This window comes from Neovison vison, chromosome 1 (genome assembly GCF_020171115.1).
Source record: "Neovison vison isolate M4711 chromosome 1, ASM_NN_V1, whole genome shotgun sequence".
Taxonomy (NCBI): Eukaryota; Metazoa; Chordata; class Mammalia; order Carnivora; family Mustelidae; genus Neogale; species Neogale vison.
The window spans coordinates 15,388,520-15,414,571 of record NC_058091.1 but is presented as its reverse complement, the minus strand read 5'-3'; the positions used below and the strand labels follow the sequence as shown (position 1 = coordinate 15,414,571).

Genomic DNA, 26,052 nt, shown 5'->3' with positions numbered 1-26,052 from the left:
AAATAACATATCCAAATGATTATTTCATTTTTCAAAGTTTTCAGTGATTTAGTAGCATCAGCAGCTGCAGATTTTGGAATCTTTTTCGTGTAATTGATTATGCTCCCAATGAAGTTGTAATGAAGTCACACTTTGGCGGAAGGGAAGGGAGGGAAAGTGTATCTAGTTTCACTATTGATTTTCTATCTTTTATTCTAATTTACCACAGCTACCCCTCCTATAGATACTACATTTGTAGGAATGACAAGAAGTCATTAAAAAAAGGAAAGAAAAAAAGCAGCCAACAGAATTGGGACCAATGCCCAGGAATACAGAATCTCACCGCCCATCAAGTAGAATTTAGAGGGGAGTTGTATAAAATGGGATAAAATAGTCAACCTCTCCTGTGCATTTGCTTTTGGTAATTCTTAAGGTCAACCATTGGTCTTTTCGTTGCTAATCACAAACAATAACTGAAGTATTTTTTGATGTTAAAGACAACAAAAATAGGGCACCGGGGTGGCTCAGTGGGTTAGGCAACTTCCTTTGGCTCGGGTGGTGGTCTCGGAGTCCTGGGATCGAGACCAACGTCCGGTCTCCCAGCTCTGCAGGGAGTCTGCTTCTCCTTCTGACCTTCTTCTCCCCTTTTGTCCTCTCTCTCACTGTCTTTTTCTCAAATAAATAAATAAAATCTTAAAAAAAAAAAAGACAACAAAAATATTGTAGATCTGCGATTAAAAGTTCACAAACGAGGGCCGCCTGGCTGGTTCTATTGGTCTTGATCTCAGGGTTGTAAGTTCGAGCTCCACGCTGGGTGTAGTGTTTACTTAAAAATAAATAAATGCAGTCTTTAAAAAAATTCACAAAGGTATTCAGGTTCATAGAGGAACATAAAAATCTCTCAACAATTTACAATGTGTGTTTCTAACATCTTTTACAAGTCAGCAAATGTCGACTTATGAAACCCAAGTTTTCAGCTCTGAAAAGTTCCAAGCATTTTGCCTGCTACTCAACTCAATAAAAGTCTATTGAATTCATATGTTAAAATATATTTTTAAAAATATTGGATACATACAAAACCTGTGCAGAATTTGTGAAGTGATTTGAAGGTAAGAAGATTAAGGTAACTTGGTCTGCCCTGGGGAATAGGAACCTTCCAGATACTTTTGGATGCCTTCCAAAAATATGCCCAGAGAAATCTCTCTCCATCTTAGGCAAATAATTCACTATATCGTGGGTTCCACTCATAAGTGGCTGGAGAGAAGCCTAACTCTAGAAAAAGGAGGAATTAAAGCTATCCTGGCTTCTAGGTGACTGCATTTCAGTTGTATTGATTTGTTTGTTTATATTAGACACATCCTGAACAAAGTTCAGCTACGTCAGGTATGTCGAACTTGTTCTTTGTGGAATTTGCTTTTTTTTTTTAAATTATCTTTTTATTAAGTTATATGTGTTTGTTTCTTTTTTTTTTTTTTAAAGATTTTATTTATTTATTTGACAGAGAGAGATCACAAGCAGGCAGAGAGGCAGACAGAGAGAGAGGAGGAAGCAGGCTCCCCGCTGAGCAGAGAGCCTGATGCGGGGCTCGATCCCAGGACTCTGAGACATGACCTGAGCCGAAGGCAGCGGCTTAACCCACTGAGCCACCCAGGCGCCCCTATGTGTTTGTTTCATATTATGAATACTATTTCTTTATCACATATATGATTTTCTTTTTTTTAATATTTTATTTATTTATTTGACAGAGAGAGATCACAAGTAGGCAGAGAGGCAGGCAGAGAGAGAGAGGAGGAAGCAGGCTCCCTGTTGAGCAGAGAGCCCGATGCGGGACTCGATCCCAGGACCCTGAGATCATGACCTGAGCCGAAGGCAGCGGCTTAACCCACTGAGCCACCCAGGTGCCCCTTTTTTTTAAGTTTTATTTAAGTCATCTCTACACTGAACATGGGGCTTGAACTCACAACCGTGAGATTGAGAGTCACATGCTCCTCTGACTGAGCCAGTCAGGTGCCCCAATACATAAATTAAAAAAACTTTTAAAATATATTATATACATATTATATATAATATTTATTTTATATATTATATATTTTTACACGTATTTTATATGCCATATATATATATATATATAGCACCCCACCATCTTTTTTGCTACTTTAGTATAATCATAGATTTGGGCCAGAAGGCAATCTTAAATCTTAGTGAATGAAACTAATAGAGCTGGCTTTATAGTTAACCCAAAGAAATAGATTTCTTGAAATTTAGAAATTTAGCATTTACCTGTATTTATGATGTAGGTCTACAGGTGGTTGACCTTTGACCTTTATCTGTACATTGAACTTTTTCTGTAGCTCCTATATGAATGAATGTTGATTAGTAAGTCATGAATAAAGTAAAATTGTTAATTCTTAGGTTTTCTGGTTTACAGTTAGTAAATGCAAGAGGGAAGTGGCGGAATTGGGTTCTTAGGTGATTTAGATATCTTGATGTAAGTAATTAGCTCAGAAAAAAAGTAGGCTTCTTATTTAGAGAATACAATGAAGTTATACGTGGTAGTTTCAAGGTTGGAGAGTTTCCCTGTTCTAAGTGAAATTGCCTGAAGGCTTTGTAGCTAGAGAATGAATCTGTGGGGGTAGAGTTAAGGGTTGGTTTTAAATTGTTTTAATAATTATAATTATGATTGCCTTTTGAAGGGGCTGTATTAAGTCTGATATAACATGTTTCACAGTTGTGAATTCATTTAAAACATAGTCAAAGAGGTTTTGGTGTGTGCGCAGGATGTCTAGTTAGGACTTTAACTTTTATTGGTAAATCTCGTGTGACCCGTCTTTCTGGAGAAGTTAGACATAAAGCATACAAGTTCAGCCTGCTGTACCGGCCGTGTGTATTTGTTTTTGAGAAATTTCAGGCTGTTTTTATGAGAGTATCAACTCTCACAGAGAAACGACTCTACCACCAGCTGCCCCATGGGAGAGAATGTGTGGGACACCTGTGTCCTGCTGTTTGGGAGAGAAGGGGCTGCTGGCGAGAAATTGGGGTAACCGACAGCCCGGGACTGAGAAGTGGAAAATTGAGAACAGCTGCCTTCCTCTCTATCGATGACACTGATCTAAGCACTTCTAAAGGTGTCTCCAAAACCCTAGAAAAGCAAACCTTGGTGACTTGATTCAGAGTCTTGGCACCGAATGGGCACTCGATAAACAGCTCTTGAAAAAGAAAGGAATCAGGCACCTGGTTGGCTCAGTGGTAGAGCACGTGACTCTTGATCTCGGGGTTGTGTTTGAGTCCCATGTTGGGTGTAGAAATTGCTTAAAACAATGAGATCTTAGGGGAAAAATGGATGAATTAAAGAAATGAATGTAGTGTTCTGAATAGCATATGTCCTATTATATTGAATGTTCTAAGTAGTATATTCAAAAGGTTGGGACATGGCATTGCTGGGGATAATAAATAGTACAACATAATAAATAAATAATAATTTATTATTAAATTATTTATTTATTTTAATAAATAAATTTATTTATTATAATAAATTGTACAATAGTACAATAAAAGTAACTTAACAGAGAGTAGCTCCCCAGTTTACAAGTAAGATGGAAAAGGATTCTTTGGGCAGTCCAGAAACCAAAGGTGCTTGTGTGAATCTCCAAAAGAGCCTGTCATTCTTTTTTTTTTTTTTAAGATTTTATTTATTTATTTATTTGACACAGAAAGAGAGAGAGAGACAGACAGACAGACAGACAGACAGCGGGCACACAGGCCGGGGAGCTACAGGCAGAGGGAAAGGGAGAAGCAGGCTCCCCACTGAAAAAGGAGCCTGATTCAGGGCTCGATCCCAGGACCCCGGGATTATGACCTGAAAGGAAGGCAGACACTTAACCGACTGAGCCCCCCAGGTGCCCCAAGAGCCTATTCTTCTTCTTCTTCTTTTTTTTTTTTTTTAAGATTCTTGTTTTTTAATTTATTTATTCGACAGAGAGAGATCACAAGTAGGCAGAGAGGCAGGCAGAGATGGGGGGGAAGCAGTCTCCCTGCTGAGCAGAAAACCTGAGGTGGGCATCCATCCCAGGACCCTGAGATCATGACCCAAGCCAAAGGCAGAGGCTTACCCACTGAGCCACCCAGGCGCCCCTGGCCTATGATTCTTTTTTTTTTTTTTTAAAGATTATTTATTTATTTATTTGAGAGACAGAGATCAGAAGTAGGCAGAGAAGCAGGCAGAGGGAGAGGAGGAAGCAGGCTCCCTGCCGAGCAGAGAGCCCGATGCGGGGCTTGATCCCAGGACCCTGGGATCATGACCTGAGCCGAAGGCAGAGGCTTTAACCCACTGAGCCACCCAGGCGCCCTGGCCTATGATTCTTAATATGCTTATCCGGGAGCTGTTTCAGGCAGATGAGGGAGGACTAGAAAGTGTGTATTTCTTAAAACAAGATTTTGCTGGAGTACCTGTCTGGCTTAGTTGGAGGAGCATGGGACTCTTTGATGTCAGGGTTGTGACTTGGAGCTCCACAATGGGTGTGGCGATTACATAAAAATAAAACCTTAAGGGCACCTGGGTAGCCTCATCAGTTAAGCAGCTGCATTGGGCTAAGGTCTGGGATAGAATCCTGCATTGGGCTTGAATGGAGAGCCTACTTCTTCCTCTCCCTCTGCCTGCCTCTCTGCCTACTTGTGCTGTCTATCTCTTTCTCTCAAATAAATAAATAAAATCTTTAAGTAAATTAATTAAATAAAAATAAAATCTCCAGAAAAAGGATTTTGCTTTAAAAAAATCAGAATATGAACATTTTCATGGCCTGAAAAATAAACACAAAGCAAGCAGTTGCTAATCTAAGCCGACACTGTTGATGTGGCTTGTATAGTGTTGGCTTGAAATCCTTGACCTTGTAATATTTCTCTGAAAATTTGAAAGCTGGATGTGAAAAGCTTTGTTAAGAATTTCCCAAGAACTGAGTAATTATAATCTCACAGAATGGGACATTTTGATAGTGTTTGTACTACATATTGATACATTTTCATATGTGCTGACCTTAGTCATTCTCAGATAGGCTTTAATAGCATTTTTAACCCTCATGTGAGGCCTAAATGCCACTTTTCCACAGATATTCCTCAGAAGAGAGAACACACTGGAAGCTTCCTATAGAAGGGGAGTGAGGTGTTGAACAGAGACTCAGTGTAGGAAGAATCCTTGCTCTTTTCTGCCTACCAGCTGTGAAATCTTGAGCACCTGATTTAATGTCTCTGGGCCTACTTTCCTCCACTCCACTGGTAAAATGGGAATCCTAGGCTCTACCTCATAGAGTTGGCTTGAGGACTAAATATGATGAGCTGTGCAAAGTGCTTTAAACAGCGCCTGGCACATACATAGTTAAGTACTGGGATGTTTCCTAAGTCGTAAACAATTAAGTTGAAATGGATGAAATGCTTTAAAATGATGAAAACCAGCCATTTTGCGTAATACTGCGTAAGAAGCAATATATTCTAGAGAAGGTGGCCTTCATGTGCTTCTTCAAATAAAAATGCTAAATGTAGAAATATTTTATGCTGGATAACCATATGACATTATACTACAAGCCACAGTCAATCAGGCACAAAATATTCTACTACTGAACTATCCGCTTGCGTCAGTTCTGCACTAACTTGTAGGAAATTTGAGCAGGGGATATTTCTCTGGTATCTGGGGTCGATATTCCAAGTTTCTTCATTCTTCCAACTATTTGTGAAATTTAAGGCAATTCTTTGCCACTGAAAACTGGGGATAATTTCTCTTTTGGCCCCACCACCTTCATGCCTGCGTGCCAAGTAATCCAGCTGAAAATTTGATTTCGTTCAAATAACGGTTGGCTGCCTTGTGTATTCATGGAACAAGTACTCAGGAGCATGAAGTGTAGGAAGGCGAGCCACTTAGGCTGATCCCCTTGAAGCCTGCATCTACGGAGAATTACCTATGGCCCGTGGACAGGTCTGTGTCGTCATGTCTCAGCATGGCGCGAGGGAGAAGTGGCCTGGACCTCCAGCATCACACCCTCGAAGGAGGACAGGCCCATTTCCAGTCACAGCCTCACTCCCCCGAATTCCCCGGGGAAGGAGGGCAGCCCGTGTCGCTGACGGCATCGCCTGACATCACTGGTTCCGGATGATAGGCGAGCGTGGGGCCGCCTGGCCCACCTCATCCGTGGCCTGACTGCATTAACCTCTCGGTTCCCAGCTCCTGCCACGCGAGGTGCCCTAATATGGTCAGGCTCCGCAGAAGCCAAGGAGCGCTCGCCTTTCTCCTGCTCTTGGGGAGGAGGCAGGAACCAGCCTTCGGAGGCTCACCCAGGCTGAAGGAAAGCAACTGGAGATTTGGGTTCGCTTGCTGGGCGGATGGAAAGTGAGCTGCCGCAGACACTCTGCCTTGGGTTATCAATCATTGAATAAACCTCAGCAAATTCAATCTCCCCGAGGGGCCTTCTGCCCTCCTCTCCCCCTCTGCAACCCTGGGTCGTCCCCCCCACCACGCCCCCAGCTCGTGTCCCCATTTAGGAATGGGAAGCCCCCGGGGGTCGGGGTGGGCGGGCCGCCTGGACCCTGGCTGGAGGCTGGGGCTGCGCCTCTGGTCCTACAGCCTGGGGGGAGATGCTGCTGCAAGGCGTGTCTGGGGCTGGGCTCATGTGATGAAGCGAGGGAAAAACAAGGGGGAGGAGGAGGAGGCGGCAAAGAGGTGGCTTTTTTTTTTTTTTTTTTTTTTTTCTTTTAAGGAGTTTGCCGCGAGCGCGTCTCGTTCATTCGCAGTCCGGGTGCGTTCGGAGCAGGACCGCGGGAGCGGAAGGCGTTCTCGGGACCCCGCGGGCGCACGGCTTCTCGCTCTTCTCCACGTTCCTGCCGTTTGGGGGAAGGTGTAGCCGGGCAGCGGGGCGCGGGAGAACCGCAGAAGAACCATGGGTGCCGGGAGCTCCACGGAGCAGCGGAGCCCGGAGCAGCCGGAGGCGGGGAGCGCGACGCCGGCCGAGCCCGAGCCCAGCGGCGGCGGCCTTGAGGCGGAGGCGGCGCCCAGCGCGCCGGGGGACCCGGCCGTCGCCGCCGCCGACCCCGCCACCAAGGTACGGGAGCGCCGGGCCACCTGCTCCGGGGACGGGGGTGGGGGGAGGGTGGTCTCCCTGGTCTCCGCCTGCGAGAACTTCCCGGCCCGTCCAGCCCATCTGCAAACTCGGGAGCACGCACCCCTCTTTCTGGCTTTCCAGGGTCTCACGCGTCGGGGCGGGACCAGAGCAGCAGCGAGCGCGGCGGGCTTGCATCTTTGTCGTGGGTCTCCGGGGGAGGCGACTGCGCCATCCGCAGTAATAAAATCCGCCCCCCGCCCCCTGCCAACAGCCTTTCTCCTCACTCTTCCGGTGGGAGCGACCCAGCCCTGAGATGCCCGAGATGCCCGAGCTGCGCGGGGGAGTCGGGGTGGGGTGGGGTGGGGTGGGCAGTGACCCATCCTCCGAGGGTCCTGAGCCCCCCGCCCCTCTTTTTCCTCCCGGATTCGGAAAGTCCGCTTTGGGGTCAGGACCCGTGTCGCAGCGTGGCGAGGTCGCCACCCGTGGGTTCCCCGCCGCGTCTGGTCTTTGGCACCAGCTGTGCCTGGAGAGAGCGGGTTTGGTACCCAGCCCTGCTGCGGCAGCTGCTCGAGCCGACACCGCCTTCCGATGCAGAGGAAGCCTGGGGTGTAGCTCGCTCCGAGCCAAAGAAAACCTGGGTAGACGCTGCCCTTCGAAAAGGAATGACAGGTTCCGGCAACAAGGCAGGGTCCTCCTTTTCGCTCCGTGCAGTGCCTGTGGACTCAAGGGGTAAACTACCTACCGGGGGCATAGTTAGAAGTTCTCCAAGGATGCGGTCAGAGGCTTCAGCGAGGATTGCTTGCGTTCCTGTGTCTATGGAGACAAGTGCTGAGCCTCCTAGAAATTTTGTATTTTATAGTCTTGAGTATTTCAAGGCTGAAATATTTACTCTTGGCCACTTAACAGCCGCCAAGACGGGGACTTGGTTGGATCGTTGCATTCTAGACCTATTTTTCCAGCACGTGTTTTCATTAGCAAGGCGTCACCTAATCTGTTTTGCCCTATCCTTGTAGGCAGATGGAGGATAACTTATCATACTTAATATTTTTTTTCCAAAAACCCCGTGTTTTACTTGGGTTGGGAAGGTGGTGGGTAACTTAATCCATATTTTTTAAAGCCCCGTGTTTTATGTGGGTTTACAACCTGTGTTTTATCTGAGGATAAAGAATGTGAGGAACTTCAGATGTTTACGGTGTGAAAAACATCCCCTCCCCCACCAGAATCTGGGTAAATTTCACAGAACTGTGACCTCATTGCCGTGACCTCTTTAGCTGCCCTAGTCTAGTTTGGGCTGAGAGACTGCTTTTAATTAGATTCCTTCTAGTCTTTAACTAATAACTGCTTGTAAAACCCATGGTCCCTAGAGTTGTAGATGCTACTGAGTACAGACTGCTAGAAAGCTAATTTTCTAAGACAGGGGCTAAGCTTTGGGCATAAGTCAGGTGCAGTCAGTTACTGAGGTCTAAGTGACACTTTAATACTGAACTGCACATCACCTTCTGATGCCAACTACTGCCCAAGGGGCCACATACCCAGTATTTCGAATCCACTAGTGAAAGTAGTTTTAAGGTGTAATCGACAGAAGCTTGAGATTGGGGACCGTTCTTCTCTTGGTTTTTACTACGTCAGGTCTTAACAGTTCATGCTGGAATAGAATGTTTAATTCCTTCCTGGTAAACTTGAATTTGTCCCTTTAAAAAGACTCCTTCCATTCTCTTTTTGTCCTTCTTCCATAACCTCCTCCTCCTCTGGTCGCCACCATCTTGAAGCAGCCACGGATCCTCCTTTATAAAAAACAATTGACTTAAATAACATCTAGAATATCATTGAGCTTTTTGGCATACTGCCCAGTTATCAATTTGGAGACAAATCAATACACTTACATGTATCCTTGGAAAATGGTGTCGTTTTTCATTTCAGCTAGCAAAATTTATTACACAGGTTTTCAAAAGTCCTTTTAAAAAGAACTCCCTAATTAAGAATGACTCAGCACGTAGCTCTTACCTCTCCTGTTCACCCTGTGGAACTCCAATTGCTGACCTCTGAGTAATCCCAGCTGCCTTTTGCAGGCTCCTGTAGCACCGCAGGTCCTTCCCCGCAGTTAGCGGCGCATTCGTGAGGTCAGTGACTTCACTGCTGTCCTTGTTCTGGAAGCTCCACGAGGGCAGGGGCCGTGTGTGTTTGCGCACGTCTTCCCCCACAGGTGGCATGCTGCCTGGTTTTGATTTCACGCTGTCAAGTTGGGGAATATCTTGGGCCATCGACTTTGTCTACAGTTTAACCGTGTCATTGTCATGGTCTGCCTCCGGTATCAGAGAGTGACTACACCAGATAGGTCCGGTTATTAATAGACCAAGGGACTATTTCGGCAGTAAACTCTGTAGGGGCTCTCCAGAAATACAGTGGCTTCTTCGCCTTGCAATTTTAAATTGTCTTCATGTCGAATAATAGAACAGTATAAATTGCGGGTGGCTCAAATGAGACCCCTTTATACATTAAATTAGTTAAGATTTGCATCTTGAGCTTTCTTGAGTGGGCATGTGGACGTTTGGGGGGTTATACTGATACACACCCCCCCAGTGCTGATCACTAATTAATTAAAAGCTATCGGCTTTTTTTTCTATCTAAATGATGTTTATATCAGATGCCTGCTGTTTATTTAATAATCCAGTTTACTTTCTCTCTCTCTCTACCTGTCCTTTACTGCGTTAAGTACTCAGACCTCAGAGGACCTTACGCTAAATGAGTATCACTTCTATCAGATCATGTGGAATGTAAGAAAAAAGAACTTGATTATTGAAGCCTAACATTTTAGGGGCACTGAGGCACAAGTCCTGGCTTTATCTGGTATATTTCAATAAAATGGAAGGAACCTTTTCTTTTCTTTTCTTATTTAAAAAAAAATAAAAGATAAAATAAAAAATAAAAAAATAAAAATTATTTATTTATTTGATAGAGCCGAGATCACAAGTAAACAGAGAGGCAGGCAGAGAGAGGAAGGGAAGCAGGCTCCCCGCCCAGCAGAGATGTGGGACTCAAACTCCGGACCCTGAGATCATGACCCGAGCCGAAGGCAGCGGCTTAATCCACTGAGCCACCCAGGCGCCCCTCTTTTTTTTAAGGTTTTATTCATTTATTTGACAGACAGAGATTACAGGTAGGTAGAGAGGCAAGCAGAAAGAGAGGAGGAAGCAGGCTCCCTGCCGAGCAGAGAGCCCAATGCGGACTCAATCCTAGGACCCTGAGATCCTGACCTGAGCCAAATGCAGAGGCTTTAAAACCACTGAGCCACCCAGGCACCCCGGAAGGAACCTTTTCTTTCAGTCAATCGTTTACAATCTTTCACATGTAAATTTTGGGGGATAACGGTATCGATTATTTGCGACGTTGAATTTAGAGACTTGGAGACTTTGGCCCCTGCAGGGACAGCAATTATTAGACCACGAAAATGCAAGCAGTAAATAAGGCCTCTCACTTACTCCCCATCATGCGGTTTTAAAGTCTGTCTTTTTGAAAGAGTATTCGGTGTCAGTAGAGGGTGGAGTGACCAATGACAATCTTACGGAGAGTCTGGCAAACTGGATTTCTTTCTTCTTTTTTTTAAGATTTTTATTTATTTGACAGAGACATAGCGAGAGAGGGAACACAAGCAGAGGGAGTGGGAGAGGGAGAAGCAGGTTTCCTGCCGAACAGGGAGCCGGTTGTGGGGCTCGATCCCAGGACCCTGAGATCATGACCTGGACTGAAGGCAGACGCTTAATAACGACAAGAGGCACCCAGGTGCGCTCAAACCTTGATTTCTTAAGCCAGGTTCCACATTCAGTCTGGACAGTCACAATTCTCTGAATTACCTATCCTTTTTGTATTTTTTGCTCCATCAATGACTGAAAACGGAGCAGTGATCGGTTGTAACCTTCAGGCCAATGTCCTTGGCAGGTGGGGAGATGGGGACTCTTTTCTGTCCTTCTGTTAATGGTTCCATTTCGTCACAAGAGCTGGGAATCACCAAGGAACATAAACATGTACTCGAAGAATCCATCATCCGATGGGTGGACTTAAGGATATCTTTGCCCTTCATGCACTAAAACAGACAGTTGAGTTGATCAGCTGCATAATTCTGCCCAGCCTGAGGGGGGATACTTTCTCCCGCTTCTGTTTACAAACCTGGGAATGGAGGACATAGGTGACCTTACTGTGATCATGGATCAGTTTTACAATAAAAGGGCCAGGATTTAGGGTTTGGAGAGAATTACACGTTTGTTAACAGTGGTGTGTTGTATGTGTGGCTGCCTGTTTTCCTATGGATTCCCTCCAGATTACAAGAGGGGCTACTTCCCTGAGTAGAACAGATTCCAGACATTGGAGACGTCGGGGTGAGGATGGTCATTTAGCCTGTGGGGATTGCATAGGTTAGTGAATGTGTGTGAGATCACTGGAGATTACCCCCTGAAATACTGTTGGGATGAACCCGCCTCACACATGCATCCTTTTGGATACACTTCAGGTTGGCTAATCTCTGCCTCGATCACTTGAAAGCAATTAGAATAAGGATCGGTGGTATTTTATAGGATAATCAATAAAACAGAAATAACATGGTTTGCTTTAAAAAGGCATTACGAGGGCGCCTGGGTGGCTCACTGGGTTAAAGCCTCTGCCTTCCGCTCAGGTCTTGAGGTCCTGGGATCGAGCCCCGCATCAGGCTCTCTGCTCAGCAGGGAGCCTGCTTCCATTCCTCTCTCTGCCTGCCTGCCTGTCTGCCTACTTGTGATCTCTCTCCGTCAAATAAATAAATAAAATTTTAAAAAGTTTTAAAAGGGCATTATGAAATTATTTCTTTGTCTCCATCAGCTTTAACGCATTCAGGATTATAGAATACCACCGAAAGGGAAATCAAGCTAAATGGTGCTCTCCTCCTTGGCGTCTGTACTTCCCTCTGCTATAGTCTACTCATGAACTGAGAAATTAGAATTCATAGCACTGAGAAAAAGATAATCTGTACTTTTATCTCATGAAAAAGAAAAAAGCCAAACTAAAGAACATTGAACCCCATTCTTTGCCCTCTTATACCCTGAAAAAATTAAAACGTAGGATGCTTCATTTTAAAATAATGGAAAAATACAAAAAAGCTGTGTTTGGGAGAGGCACTGTCTATTATAAATGTGAACTTGAAATCTTCAAGGGGCGCCTGGGTGTGTCAGTCGGTTGAGCATCTGCCTTCAGCTCCGGTCATGATCCCAGAGAGCTGGGAGCCTACTTGTCTCCCTCAGCTTTTGCTTGCTCGCTCGCTTTCAAATAAAATCTTTAAAAAATATATAAACTTTCAAAATCTGTCATTGAAATTGACTTGTCTGCTTAGATTTTGGAGGGTTTTCTTGCAAATTAGCACCTTAGAGATTCTAAGTGTTGGGTATTGTATGATCAACCTCTTGTTTCCTTCTTGTTAGTACATCTAATAAAAGGACTTAGGGGAAGCGGTTAAGAATCTAATAATTTCAGTGATACATCCCTCTGTTATTTCTTAACCTTAATAATTAAGTTAATGAAAACTGACTATAATCTGACTTTCTTGAATCATCACCTTCATATGATCAGAAGTTCTTGTTTATTGTTGAAATTTTTGCTTAAAAGCATTGCATAACAGGATTTATTTAATGTTTATTTTTATTTCTTCTTAAGATTTTTAAAAATTAAGTAATCTCTATATCCAGTGTGGGGCTCAAACTCAAAAGCCTACAGTCAAAAGAGTCACATGCATTCTGGACTGAGTCAGCTGGGTGCCCTTCATAGTTTATTTTTCTAAAAATGTTAATGTTGAGGACTTTGATGTGTAGAGTATGATAAAAAATACGTCTCCATCCCCCAGGCATTCACTGTGGATAGTTTGAAGCCAATGTTGGTGGTCTCTTGCATGTTCTTTCCAAACTTGATACATGTACCCGTATATAAACAAAAGCCCCAATTTTTAAAAAAAGTAATCTGCCCCATGTGAGGCTCGAACAAGTAGCATGCTCCATGGAGCCAGCCCCGTGCCATGCCCCATGTTTTTTCCTTTAACAAATAAAATGATTATCATGCATGTTCTGCTATTTTAGGTTTGGAATATCTTTTCATATCAGGACATAAAGTCTTAACCACTGTTTTTATTAATGACTACATATGTTTTCCCTTTATGGGTTGAAGTACAATAAACGTTTAACCAATCCCCCTGTGTTTACATGACATTTTCCTGGTCTTTCGCGGTATTGAAGTAGCACAGGGACTGTCCGAGCTCAGGTATCTTTGTATGTATGCAGATCTCGGGTAGATTTCTGCAAGTGGAATTGTTTGCTCAAAGCATTTATATGCGTTTAGAGATAAAAAAAATTGGGGGGCACATGGGTAGCTCAGTGGGTTAAACCTCTGCCTTCGGCTCAGGTCATGATCTCAGGGTCCTGGGATGGAGCCCTGCATCAGGTTCTCTGCTCAGCGGGGAGCCTGCTTCCTCCTCTAACTGCCTGTCTGCCTACTTGCGATCTCTGTCAAGTAAATTTTTAAAAAAATAAATAAATAAATTGAAATTTTCTTGAAGATTTGATTGATATGAGAGAGCATTAGCAGCGGGGTTGGGGAGAGGGAGGCTGAGAGGTAGAGGAAGAGAGAACCGGCCCCGCCCCCTGCCCACCCCCCACCTCCACTGAGAGGTAGCCTGATGAAGCGGGGCTCCATCCTAGGACCCCGAGACCACGACCTGAGCCGAAGGCAGACACATAACTGTCTGCGCCCCTTACATATTCCTGCATTTACAATTTTGATAGCCCTTGATAAATTTACTTTTCAGAGATTCTGTGTCAAATTAGGTCCCCACTCGGGATCAGCAGTAGTTTTTGGATGATTTGCCTCAGTGCAGAGCAGATTTTCAAATATTTGCCATTCTGCACCTGAGTTGGCCCTGCAGTTTCCTGAGCACCTGTCTGGTTGTGTATTGTGTATGTTGGCCATGTGCTTCACGTACCACCGGGTCATGGACTAGACTGGCTTCCAGAGCATTAAAGGCTAGGGCATATTTTACTGTTCATTTTTAAAGACTCCCCCCTTCCCCCAAAATGATTCATAATGGGGGGGAGGGCGCCTGGGTGGCTCAGTGGGTTAAAGCCTCTGCCTTCGGCTCAGTCATAGTCGCAGGGTCCTGGGATCGAGCCCCGCATCGGGCTCTCTGCTCAGCGAGGAGCCTGCTTCCTTGGAAACCTCTCTCTGCCTGCCTCTCTGCCTACTTGTGATCTCTGTCTGTCAAATAAATAAAATCTTTAAAAAAAAGATTCATAACGGAGAAAAAGCAAGTTGAAGAGTAAAAAGGTGGCTCAGGTACCGCTTGTATTTACTCATTGCTTCCCAGATTCATAAACAGACTTAATTTTATTTGTTTGGACAATGACCTACTTTAGCAATGAGTTTTCAAGTTTCTCCTTTGGGAACAATCTAAAATCATCCAGTTGCCAGAAATTTCTTCATACTTCTGATCCATGAAACGTTGGAACCTGGGACCGGCACCGGGACCAGCAGATTCCACTCCTGGGAAAACAATAGGTTAACGTCCGCCCCTCCCCCGCCATGGGTTCCAGTCCCCTTAGACAAACTACAGACTGGGTCTGTTAGCTGGAATAAATGTGCTTTCCCAGAAAAAAGGAGGCACTCGAAGCACAGAGACGACAAGATAATCCTCAGACCATGATAGGCTTCTCTCTCTCCCTCTTTTGATTTTTTATTTACTTATTTCTGTGTGTATGTGCGAGAGAGAGCAGGAGTGGTGGGGAGTGGTAGAGAGAGATGCAGACTCTCCGCTGAGCAGGGAGCCCGATGGGGGACTGGATCCCAGGACCCTGGGATCACGACCTGACCTGAGCCAAAGGCTGACGCTTAACCGACGGAACCACCCAGACACCCGGTCTTCTCTTAACACAAGTACCCTACAAGTTCAAAGGTTTTTGTCCTCCACGCCCTTTGTGATGTTTTTAAAAAAAGTAAGGTGGGGGTGGGGATTTCATTCTGCCCAGCCTTAATCCCAGTTTTAGTAAAAATGTCAGTTTTATCTTTGATTTGTAAATGAGGGACGCTAAAACTTGGGAAGGCAAGATTACTGCCACTCATGGACGGAACGGATCAGGTGCAGACATCGCAAACCTGGCTGTCCAGTTGAATCGTCCAGACGCTTGGCGAAGACACGGTCCCTGATGGCGCGGAGTCAGAATCCCAGGCAGTGGATGGAGCCCATATTCCATAGCCGCGGAGCTCGTCGGGGTGCCCATTTGCCTGGTGTGGCTGCCATTGCCTTGAGGGAGGGTACAGGATGTAGGAGGTGACAGAGGGCCAGGGGGAGGGGCTCCAGGCGGCGATGACAGCAAAGGTTGACCGTGGTTGGAGCCCGTGTGCGTGGGAGGGAGAGTTTCAGAAGATGCAGAAGAACAGGTGCTCCCCTCCCCCGACCCCGCACGTTTTCCAGAAAAAAGTCAAGGGACATACTTCCTCCTACGTAATTTCATCCTTTTATTCTACTGCTTCGAAAACCAAGTGTGCCGCCAGTAGAGGCTTCTCTACGTGGAATGTGCGATTCAGGATAAATAGGTACTGAATTCCATGCAATTACGCTTTCTGAGCCGGAAGGACCTACTCCTCAGTGTTCATTTCCACCTGATGCCTCTTAAACCTCTTCCCTCATTTCTCTCAAATTACAACTTCCGCAGAGCTAGGGAAGGAGTGAGTTCAGCCCTGAGGAGGGCTCAGCGGATGATAGTCTGCTGGTCCAAAAATCCTTGAAGAAATACTAAAGCCCAGCTAAGTCGTTGAAGATCAGGATAGGGTTCTGGCTTTGTCCATTATGTATTTCCTAGTCGGTCTGGATTGCATAAAGATTTTTTTTCTTTTTTTTTAAGATTTTCTTTATTTGAGAAAGAGCACAAGCAGGGTAAAGCAGCAGAGGGAGAAGCGGACGTGAGGCTCGATCCAGGGACTCTGGGATCATGACCTGAGCTGAAGGCAGAGGCTTAACCTTAACACTGAGCCACCCAGGCGCCCTGACCTTTCTTTACCAGCTGCTCTCCTGCAGGCGCCGTGCCAGGGCGTGGGGCTACAGAGGGAGCGCCAAGAGCTCAGGACTAAGAAAGTCACAAGCTTTCCTTTCCAGAGTTAGCTCCTGACTCTGCTAGAAATGAATTGTTCTATGTCTGTCTGGAGGGAGAGATCCGAATTCATTTTCCATGCTGGTTACCTACTGTTTCCAGTATTATTATTATTTCCAGTAGTATTGAGTCAGTAAGTCCCCCTGCTTAAAACTCGTTTTGGCATCTATGTATAAATCTCTTTGTTTATTTTTTCTTTTTACTTTAAAAAAAATTACCTGCCGTGTTTGTATAGTAAATTAAAAGCATTAAGGGAGTGGCTCAAATGTCATCAGTTGTAATAGCTAGCCTGTGGTTTAAAATACTTTTTTCTGTTCTGCATCTCAGGTGTTAACCTGCAGAGAGGCCTCTTTTAGGCAACAGACTTGAGCAATGGAAACTTGATCAAGGCCAAAGGGCCTGGGGCGACCACCTGGCTGCATTCAGACAGGCTGTCGACCCACCTCAGACTAGCCATAGGCCCTCACTGACCAGTGGGCTACTTAGATGCAGGCACAGTTACCATAAAATGGAAAATTCCATATGTGCTGCTACGTCCCCACGTTCTTGCTTTAAATACAGCCCCCATCCCCTTCCTCCTGGCAGACACCCTCTCCTCCACTCTCCTGCCCGCTGCTCCCTTGCAGCGTGCTCGGTAAACATCTATCTCCATTGTTCTGCCTTGGGGGAAGCCCGATCCACTGGGTTCCACCTGATCGTCCCACCAACGCTTAGGGGCCCCCATCCGATGGAAACACCAGAGAGAACACCTTACACTGGTCTGCCACGGCTCTGGATGGTTTATACATCCATAGATATAAAAAAAAGTAAGTGGGAAACAGATGTTTTCTTCTAAACTTCATTTCTCTTGGTATGTATGAACATGGGTTAAAATTGGTGAGGTGTTCCAGGGGCGCCTGGGTGGCTCAGTCGGTTAGGTGTGCCATCTGCTCAGGTCATGATCCCTGGGGTCCTGGCATCGAGTCCTGCATTGGGCTCCCTGCTCAGCAAGGAGTCTGCTTCTCCCTCCTTTTGCCCATCTCTGGCTCACAGACACTCTCTCTCAAATAAAATAAAGATTTGAATTATTTGAGAGAGAGAACAGGTAGCAGAGCACAGGTGGTAGGGAGGGAGAAGCAGGCTGCTCACTGAGCAAGGAGCCTGACTCGGGGCTCGACCCAGGACCCTGGGATCATGACCTGTGCTGAAGGCAGCCACTTAACACATTGAGCCACCCAGGTGTCCCTCAAATAGATAAAATCTTTTTTAAAAAGAGTCAAGTACTCCATAAACACCTGTGGAAGACATTAGTCTAGATGGAGAGAGATTGGAGAACTGAAGAGAGAACATCATCCCGAGGGCCTCGTCATCTGGGAGAGGCGATGGGGTCCCTCTGGAACTCAGGATCATGGGGTAGGGGTGGGGGGTGAGGAGGCATCAGGACAGGTCACCTATCACAGGATAGGTGGCAGGCGATACTACGGAAGGAACTTCAGGTACTGGCCACGGAGAAGGTGGAAACAAAAGTGATACTAACAGAAAACTAGGTAGAGCAGACGCCCCTGGGTTGAACGGCTGTTGGACCCTCTGCGTTGTCACACGCGGTCACTTGACCCCAGTGTGGCGGGTCCTCCTGAAATGACAGCGCCCCAGGGTTGACCAGGATTCCTTCTATTCCTAGTCAAGGAATCTAGGTAACATGGGGAATGTTTACGTTGACTTTCAAAGAAGACATTTCTTTTGTCATTTTTTTTCCATCTCCACTGCCTGCCCTCGGGTTTGTTGTTCAGAGGACGAATTACGGTTTGCTGTTTTTCATGTCCGAGCGTAAGATTTCTTACTGAATTGAGCCATTGCAGGCGCTGGGGCTGAGCTTGTCTGCCGCGAGAATCGGTTTTCTATCGCCACTCCCCTGATACTGACCATTTTTGTTTAAGACCTGCTTTTGTTTTTTGGGTTTTTTTTAAAAGACCCATTTCATTGCACCCTTGATAGGTTTCCTTACTCCATACAATACATATTGTTGTGGTGCATAGAACCAGAGTGTTGATGTATTTTATGGTTTCTAATCTTTGTTTACATTTTCAGTGCTGGGTGATAATTTTTCACTAAGTTAGCAAACTGTAGAATGCGTCTTAAGAAACTTTGCTTTGAAGTTATCCTTCATTTGGGTATTTATGTAAAACAGTCTTACTCCATACCCGTAACAAATCACAGGCTGTGCAAAGTTCAGCCTTAGATGTGGTCTGTCTACTTTGAATTTACAGTGTAAAGGGAGGGAGAGTGGAGATAGGCTTGTCTACAGGACATTGCTAAGAGTTAGCCAGTCTATGACATTTTTCTTAAATTTGAGGAAGGACACATTTAACCAATATTTAGACATGAGGGTTTTTTTTCTTCTTTTTTTTAAGTTTTTATTTAAATTACAATCAGGTGAAAATACAGTGTAATACTAGTTTCAGGTGTACAGTTCAGTGGTTCAGCACTTAGACGTGAGTTTCTGACTCCTGTAGTGTTAATGTAAATATTTAAGGGGAAATTTTTGTTCTTTGGCGCTTTTTATATGAAGAAAGTTATTGAAAAGTAGTGGAAAATGTCTCCACTAATGTTTACTAAATCAGTCTTGATTATTACCATCTTTTCTCCAATCCTGACAAAAGTTAGTATATAAAACTTAAACAAAAAGAAGTTGACAGTCATGGGGGCAAAACCCCAGTTGGTTTGGTTTTCTATCTGATGTTTTTCTTTGTAAAACCTTCAAGAGTTTAACTTAACTTTAAACTCAGTTTGATGGTAGTTTTAGATCTGTCTCTTGTTTACAGTATAGAAAGTTGTTTTGCTTTGATTAAAACGAAGGTTGGTTATTCTTTCAATACTAATTAAAGACATATTAAGGTCTTTCCAAGGCTCAAAAGGTTTTTGTCCTCTATGCAGAGTCTGGTGACCAAGGAGGCCCTACAATGTTATCTATAAAGAAAGATTTCAAGTCCCTTCTGGAACTGTGCCTGATAAACAGTCCTCCAGGACACGGAAGAATGCAAAGAATGCTTAAGTATTCAGGGAACTAGGTCATGGTTTAAAGTATTACATTTGTCAGAGAAAGTTTCTCAAGCGTCCCTCGGATCCTTGGATCCCTTCTATTCCTCATTCAGGGTGCTTTGGTCTTAGGCAAATTAGGTGTCTGAATTCACTTCTCAGGCTCAAGGAGGGCTGGGCTGCAGGGAGCAGATGCCACACTCCCTGCACTTGGAACACCAAAAAGACAGTTAAGGCTCTAGGTTAGTGACCGGAAAAATCAGAGATGTGATGTGTGTTAATTGCATGATCGGATACTAAAAATGACTGAGTATTTATAGGCAAGTGATAATAGACTGTAAGTACATTTAAGAAGAAGAGGAAAACCAGAGGCTTCCTTTTAAGTGTACTGGGGGTCTTTTTCTTCTCTTTTTAAGATTTTATTTATTTGTTGGGGGAGGGGGAGAGGCAGGTAGAGGGAGAAGCTGACACCCCACTGAGCAAGGAGCCCGATGTGGGATTCCCTCCCAATATTCATGACCTGAGCCCCCCAGGCCTCCCGAGCGGGGGTGGGGTGGGGGGGTGGGGGTGGGGGTTCTTTTTGGGCTGCCAGTGTTGAGCACGGCAGGGGACCAGCTGAGTTTCCCGTAACTACATGTGACCACAGTGCCCACGGTTTGCTGTGGACTTAAGCTTGTAGAAACCATAGTTAGCCCTGAATTGTAGCTGAGGGTTGGACAAGAGTCACAGACACGACAGGTTGTGAAGGTAAGAGAGAGTGTGTGTACTCAGGCACCAGGGAAGGTGACCTAGAGGGTGGACTGAGTGTCCCCTGAACGTTCATACCCTGACACACTAACACCAAATATGACAGTATTAGAAGACGGGGTTTTTGGGAGGTGATAGGTCATGAAGATAGAGCCCTCGTGATAATAGGGTTAGTCTTCTTGTAAGAAGAGACAGCAGGCAGCTTGCTTTCTCCCTACCATGTGTGGATACAATGAGAGCATGGGAGAGAGCTCTCACCAGGACTCAGATCGGCCCACACCTTCATTGGGAACTTCCCGGCTCCAGAACTGCGAGAAATAGTTCATAGCAGCCTGAACTAAGGTAGAGGAAATAGAATGGATGGTGAATTGTTGAAAAATGGAGATGCTTGAGAGGTTGCAAGAAAATGGAGAAATAGTAAAATAATAATAAATATTTAAAAATGCTGAAAGGAGGCAAGAGGGAACCTTGTCATAATAGGAGAGAGAAAATGGTCTCAGGAAAAGCTGGGGGACCCAAGTCTGTCTTAACTACAGGACTAAGCAGAATCTTTAATGTGGCGTCTTTAACCAAATGGAATTGGAAAATGCTGGGCTAGAGAAGAGAGCAGAGCTGGAGGAGGAGGGGTTGAAGAGTCTGGAGAGGTAGCTTGTGGCTCTGCTGTGGAGAACTTTGAATTCTAGGTATGACTTCTCTGCATTTATTGTGATCGGCTGCGTGAAGCCAATAATTGGGATCCAAATCGGCATCTGTTAGCATGTAGGCGGGGACTGAAAATAACTTCAGTTTCTAAGCTGAGACTGAGAAAATAATTTTAAAATACTAGGGAAATTTGTTCTTTTTTGGTGGGGGCACCAGAAGGATGGGTTTTCACTTTCATTCATATAAAACTGATTGTATTTTTCATATGGAATTTCTAAATTAACCACATGTAGAGAGACTTCTCTGCGGTTAAAATGGGAAAATACAGAATATGTCCCTGCTTTTAATGTACGTTATTTGGGAAATGTCTCAGATTATCCTGAGATGAAATATTTCACGTTTTCGTGTCCTTACTTAATGGCGTCTAGATTTGTTAATGTATTTTGGTGGGGGAGGGCAGAGAAGTGGAAAGTTGGTACAACAATAAGGATCATTCAAACTGGGAAGTTGAGGACAGTTTGGATTAATTTCATTGCTAGATAAATCAGATAATTGCATCAGATTGAGATTATATTCAGTCTCGTGAGTCTAATTGTTTATAGACTTAATATTTATAGCACTTAATTGCACAGAGAACTAAACATCCTAGCACAAGCCATGTTATGCCTTCATACTTTCCTTTAACGGTATTTTCTGGAGCCAAAGACAATTGGACTACTGTGGAGTTAAATGCTGTCAGTACTATGTTCCTCTAACCCTTTCCAGCTCCTGCAATGAATACTGGAGGTATTGTAACTGTATGTGAACTTGAACGAAGATCGGGGTGGGGGGGGGGAGGTCAGAATAGAGCCTACTTGAATGGGATTGCAAATTCTTCCTCTGGCAAGTAAGAGTAAAGAGAAATGTCACCCGTTTGTTGCTTTTTATGGTCATGAAGAAGGAAAAACCCTCAAAGCTTATGATTCCTTTGCTATGAGCTGAGAGCTGGCTTATTTGGGCTTTGGATGAGAAGTTGAGAAAGACACTGATTGTATTTTTTTTTCTTGAGGCTGATCAAAGCTAGTAACTGTATGTGGGATTGTAACTAAGCTAAATTATAAAGAAAGTTGCCTCTTCCCCCCCCTTCTCTCTGCCTGCTGCTCTGCCTACTTGCAATCTTTCTCTGTCACATAAATAAAAACTTTTAAAAAGGGAGGGCGTCCCTGGATGGCTCAGTGGTTAAGCCTCTGCCTTCGGCTCAGGTCATGGTCTCAGGGTCCTGGGATCGAGTCCCGCATCGGGCTCTCTGCTCAGCAGGGAGCCTGCTTCCCCCTCTCTCCTCTGCCTGCCTCTCTGCCTACTTGTGATTTCTGTCTCTGTCAAATAAATAAATAAAATCTTTTAAAAAATTGTTCTAAAAAAGAAAGTTGGGTGCCTGGGTTAAGCGTCTGCCTTCAGCTCAGGTCATGATCCTGGGGTCCTGGGATCGAGCCCCGCATCGGCTCCCTAATCAGTGGGGAGCCTGCTGCTTCCTTTCCCACTCCCCCTGCTTGTATTCCCTCTCTCGCTCGCTCTCTCTCTGTGTCAAATAAAGAAATAAAATCTTAAAAAAAGAAAAAAGAAAGTTGCCTCTTTTAAAACCTAAAAGTCGACATAGGGTTCTGCGTCTAAGATTGTTTTAGGCTGTAATAAGCAGGAGGTTGAATCAAGGCATAAAGTACTGATTCTTGCTTCTTAATAAATATTTGATACTGTTTATTTATTTTTATTAGCGAGTGTGTACGAGGTGAGGCAAAGGAAGAGGGAAGAGAGAACCCCAAGCAGGCTCCACACCCAGCGTGGAGCCCAGTGTGGGGCTTGATCTCAAGCTTGACCCGAGACGATGACCTGAGCAGAGGTCAGTAGTCGGAGCTTAACCGACTGAGCCACCAGGCGCCCCCTGCTGTGTCTGTTTAGGTCCGTGTATACATAGTGTGTTGACTGAAGATACCCCTTTCCTGACCCTTTTCTTCAGTGTAACTTCGTGCTTATTCTCTCACGAGACACTGATGTCACTGGAAAAATTGGGCCTGGACGTGAGTTGAGTGCTTTCTCCCATGACCCCGAGGTCTCCTGACCCGTTGGTGCTTGGTGTGTTTCAGTGTTGACTTCAAGGTTGCAACGTGTTTAGAGAATGAAGTGAAGAGATGCATAAAAACTGTAAGGGCCAAGTACGTAAGGAAATACAAAGGAGTTGCTCTTCTTGGTGGCTGTCAACTCAATAATAATGTTGGTTGGTTTCGAGTATCCATTGGGCACCAGGCAGTTTTTTGGGGGCACTTCTATATACTTGTATTTTACTACTAGCTCACAGCTTAGGTGCAGTAAAGGTATCATCCCTATTTTAAAGTGAGGCCCGCAGAGTGAAAATTTAACTATGAAGTAGAGCTTTTGGTTCACTAGCTCTTGGGTTCTGCGCTGGTCCCCGTGGTGTGCTCAGCTCCCAGTCTTCGGGCTGGTGGGTACAGGAAGAACCACTGCAGCGTGAAGTGGGTCTTGGCTATGATGCCAAAGAGATGTCCTTGTTATTTTCTGATATCTCATCTCATTTTTAACTTATGGGATGCCAGACAGCACCGGGGATGCGAGTGCCCTCTGTTTTTCTAAGTATTTTAGAATATATTCCTGTATCTGTAAATTGGCAGACGATTCATTTTTATTAGCTAACCTCTTATTTCCCCTGACCCCTCTCTTCTACCCCATCATGGACTGGAAATCGCTAATACAGGCTGTATGAGCAGTTTGGGTTTGGAGCCAAGTTATATACAACCTAAATAAGAATTGATAGCACTTATTTTTCTTCTTAGACGGAGTGACTTGAATGCCAGGCCCGTGGAATCCCCCCCCTTTCCCTTCTTGTTTTGCTCTGCCCTCCTGACTTGCCAGTTCATCATCTGTCCTACTATACCCCACTGAACTCCATTCCAGGGCAAAGACATCTCCTCCCTTTGGACCATCCCCCAGCTGATTTGCCCTCTGTGGTCAAGGCATTGTCCTTGGATGATTTTGTCTTTTAATACTAAATTATGTCCCACTAAATTATGTCTCACATACACATCTGTGTAGTATCAGAGAAGTGGATCTCAAAAGAGTAGCATTCCTTCTGTCCCTTTTGTCTGCCTCCCTTCCCATAAAGGGGAACTTTCTTGGTATCCCCCCCCATCTTGGGAAAGGGGATCCCTGTCTTACTTGTGTTCTGCCTGTCATTTATCCGTGTCCAGGCTGCTGTGAGGTTCTGCTGGTTCTATTTCTGCTTCCTCGGATCTTTTCTTTATTCCCCAGGTTTAATGACCCTTTGCAGTACAGGCAGAATTCATCTAAACTAGTCTTCCTACCTGTGTGCCGCTCCCACGGCTCAGGCCGCTGAAGGGCTGGGAACCACTGCTGCTAGTTCCACACTTCTGCAAAGGCAAAAGTGGCAATAAGGTTGATGGAAAATAGTTTCTAAAAGTTGAAGAAAAAAACCCTGCTAATCTTCCTACTTCTAGCCATTTTTTATATATACAACTGCTTTAGAGACAGACGGTTATAAAGGGAAAGTACCCAGGACCCCTGTAATTGGAGAGGCCCCCTGCTTGTAGTCGTATAAAGCCCTGCAGACTTTCCTTTGCTTCCAGCTACCCCACTATGAGTGAGTCCCTTACTCTTCATTCCCAAGTTGTGTCTTGAGCATTGAGAGAGAAAACAAAAACCAGTGGTTGAGTAAATGTTTTCTTTTGATCATCTATACATTTTTCTTCCTTTCAGTTTGTGAAAGTGGTAGTAAGAGGATGTTCTCTGCATTGCGTGTTTAATTTTATGTGCTGTCCCATGTACTGGGGTAGCATGGCCTAAGACTTGTCTACATGACTGGGAAGTCAGTGTGCCACCACCTTGGGCATCCTAAATGCGGACGGTGGAAATATTGATCATGGTTGTATGAAAACACAGTTATAATTTGGGCTGTAAATTTATTTCGTTACTGGGTTGGCGTTTATTTGGGGAATTCTGTTTGAATTAGAAATCGGGTCAGTTGACTTAAAGGTTTAGACATTTGATTTATTGGTATTTTAATTTTTAACTAATAGTGTCTGGTATGAATTAATGAACAATTAGAAAGTCTTTGTTTTCCTTCTCCCCACCTCCAGTAAGAAAATCCCTAAAGCCTCTATTTGTGATAACAGTAGGCTTCGGATGGGAGGGGTTTCAGTGAAGCCACTGTGTATCAGGACTACTTCACAGTTGATCACTGTCTCAAAGGCCATGCTCAGTCCCCCTTCCCTTCTAAAGTCAAAGAGACATTCCACAATGAATGCCTGCCAAGTCCAAGGTTTTGACAAGTTTTCTGGGTCTGTGTCCATGCACTTCAGAGTTCAAGCCCATTTTCTTTGCCTGCAAACCAAAGACAGTTTACTACCCAAAGTACTCAGCCTTTAGATTTATTTCTTACATGAGTAAAAAAAAAAGGGGGTTGATTTGACTTCCAGAGTCCTTGATTCTCTTAAACTTAAATTTTCTTTCTTTCTTTCTTTTTCTTTTAAAAGATTTTATTTATTTATTTGACAGATCACAAGTAGGCAGAGAGGCAGGCAGAGAGAGAGGGGGAGGCAGGCTTCCTGCTGAGCAGAGAGCCCATGTGGGGCTCAGTCCTAGGACCCTGAGATCATGACCTGAGCTGAAGGCAGAGGCTTAACCCACTGAGCCACCCAGGCGCCCCTTAAACTTAAATTTTCCCTCACTCATGCTGATTGTCTGAGAGTCTGGTAATCAAAAGGCTGAAGTACCACTTCCTTGAACAAGTAGCTTTGGACTTTTTCTAACTCAGGACTCACATAGCTAGAGCCTTGCAAGCTGGTCTTTGAGGCCTCCATTCAAAAAAATACTAAATTCCTTCCGTTGGTGTTTTTTTAGTCATTGCTCCTCCCCAGGCTCTCCTGGGATCTGGTGTTCAGGGGCTCAGCTTCTGTGACATCAGGGTGTCTGGAATTCTGCAACTGTCCATCTCCAGCTGGGACACCTCTGTCCATTGTCTCTGTCTCTTCAGCCTGAGCCCACCCATGTCAGATCTCAACCTGCTAGTCTGTTCCCTGTGGATGGCCGTTTCCAGGTTAGGGTAGGTGGAGAGGCGACCTCTGTGAGGAAAGCTACTCTGAGGAAAGCTAGTGGGATGTAGAAGGGATGCAGAGAGAAGAAAGGGAGGGAGAACATCCTTTACACCAAGACAGAAAGCAGGAGCAGGGCGTGGTCCTGAACGGAGTTTTGAATCACCTGCTGACAGGCCTCGAGGACCAGAGAGGCAAAGCCTGTTAGCTCAGAAATGTTGTATGTTTCCAGCAGTTTATTAACTTTGCTTGCCAATATCTTAAGAAGATCTGCGTTTAATGCTAAATCATAGATGATTGTTCATTTGTCAGTAGATTCTATATGAAAATTGTATA

General features: G+C 44.8%; 1 protein-coding gene across 1 annotated transcript in view; it reads left to right on the top strand.

The window, feature by feature from the left end:
* The first annotated feature begins 6,737 nt into the window (after nucleotides 1-6,737).
* The window catches only part of AKAP12 (A-kinase anchoring protein 12), a 100,821-nt gene continuing 81,506 nt past the window's right edge, over nucleotides 6,738-26,052 (top strand). Inside the window, exon 1 of the mRNA XM_044244033.1 lies at nucleotides 6,738-7,061. Coding sequence (XP_044099968.1) covers nucleotides 6,900-7,061 — 162 coding nt within the window. The 5' untranslated portion in view covers nucleotides 6,738-6,899. The remainder of the gene's footprint in view (nucleotides 7,062-26,052) is intronic.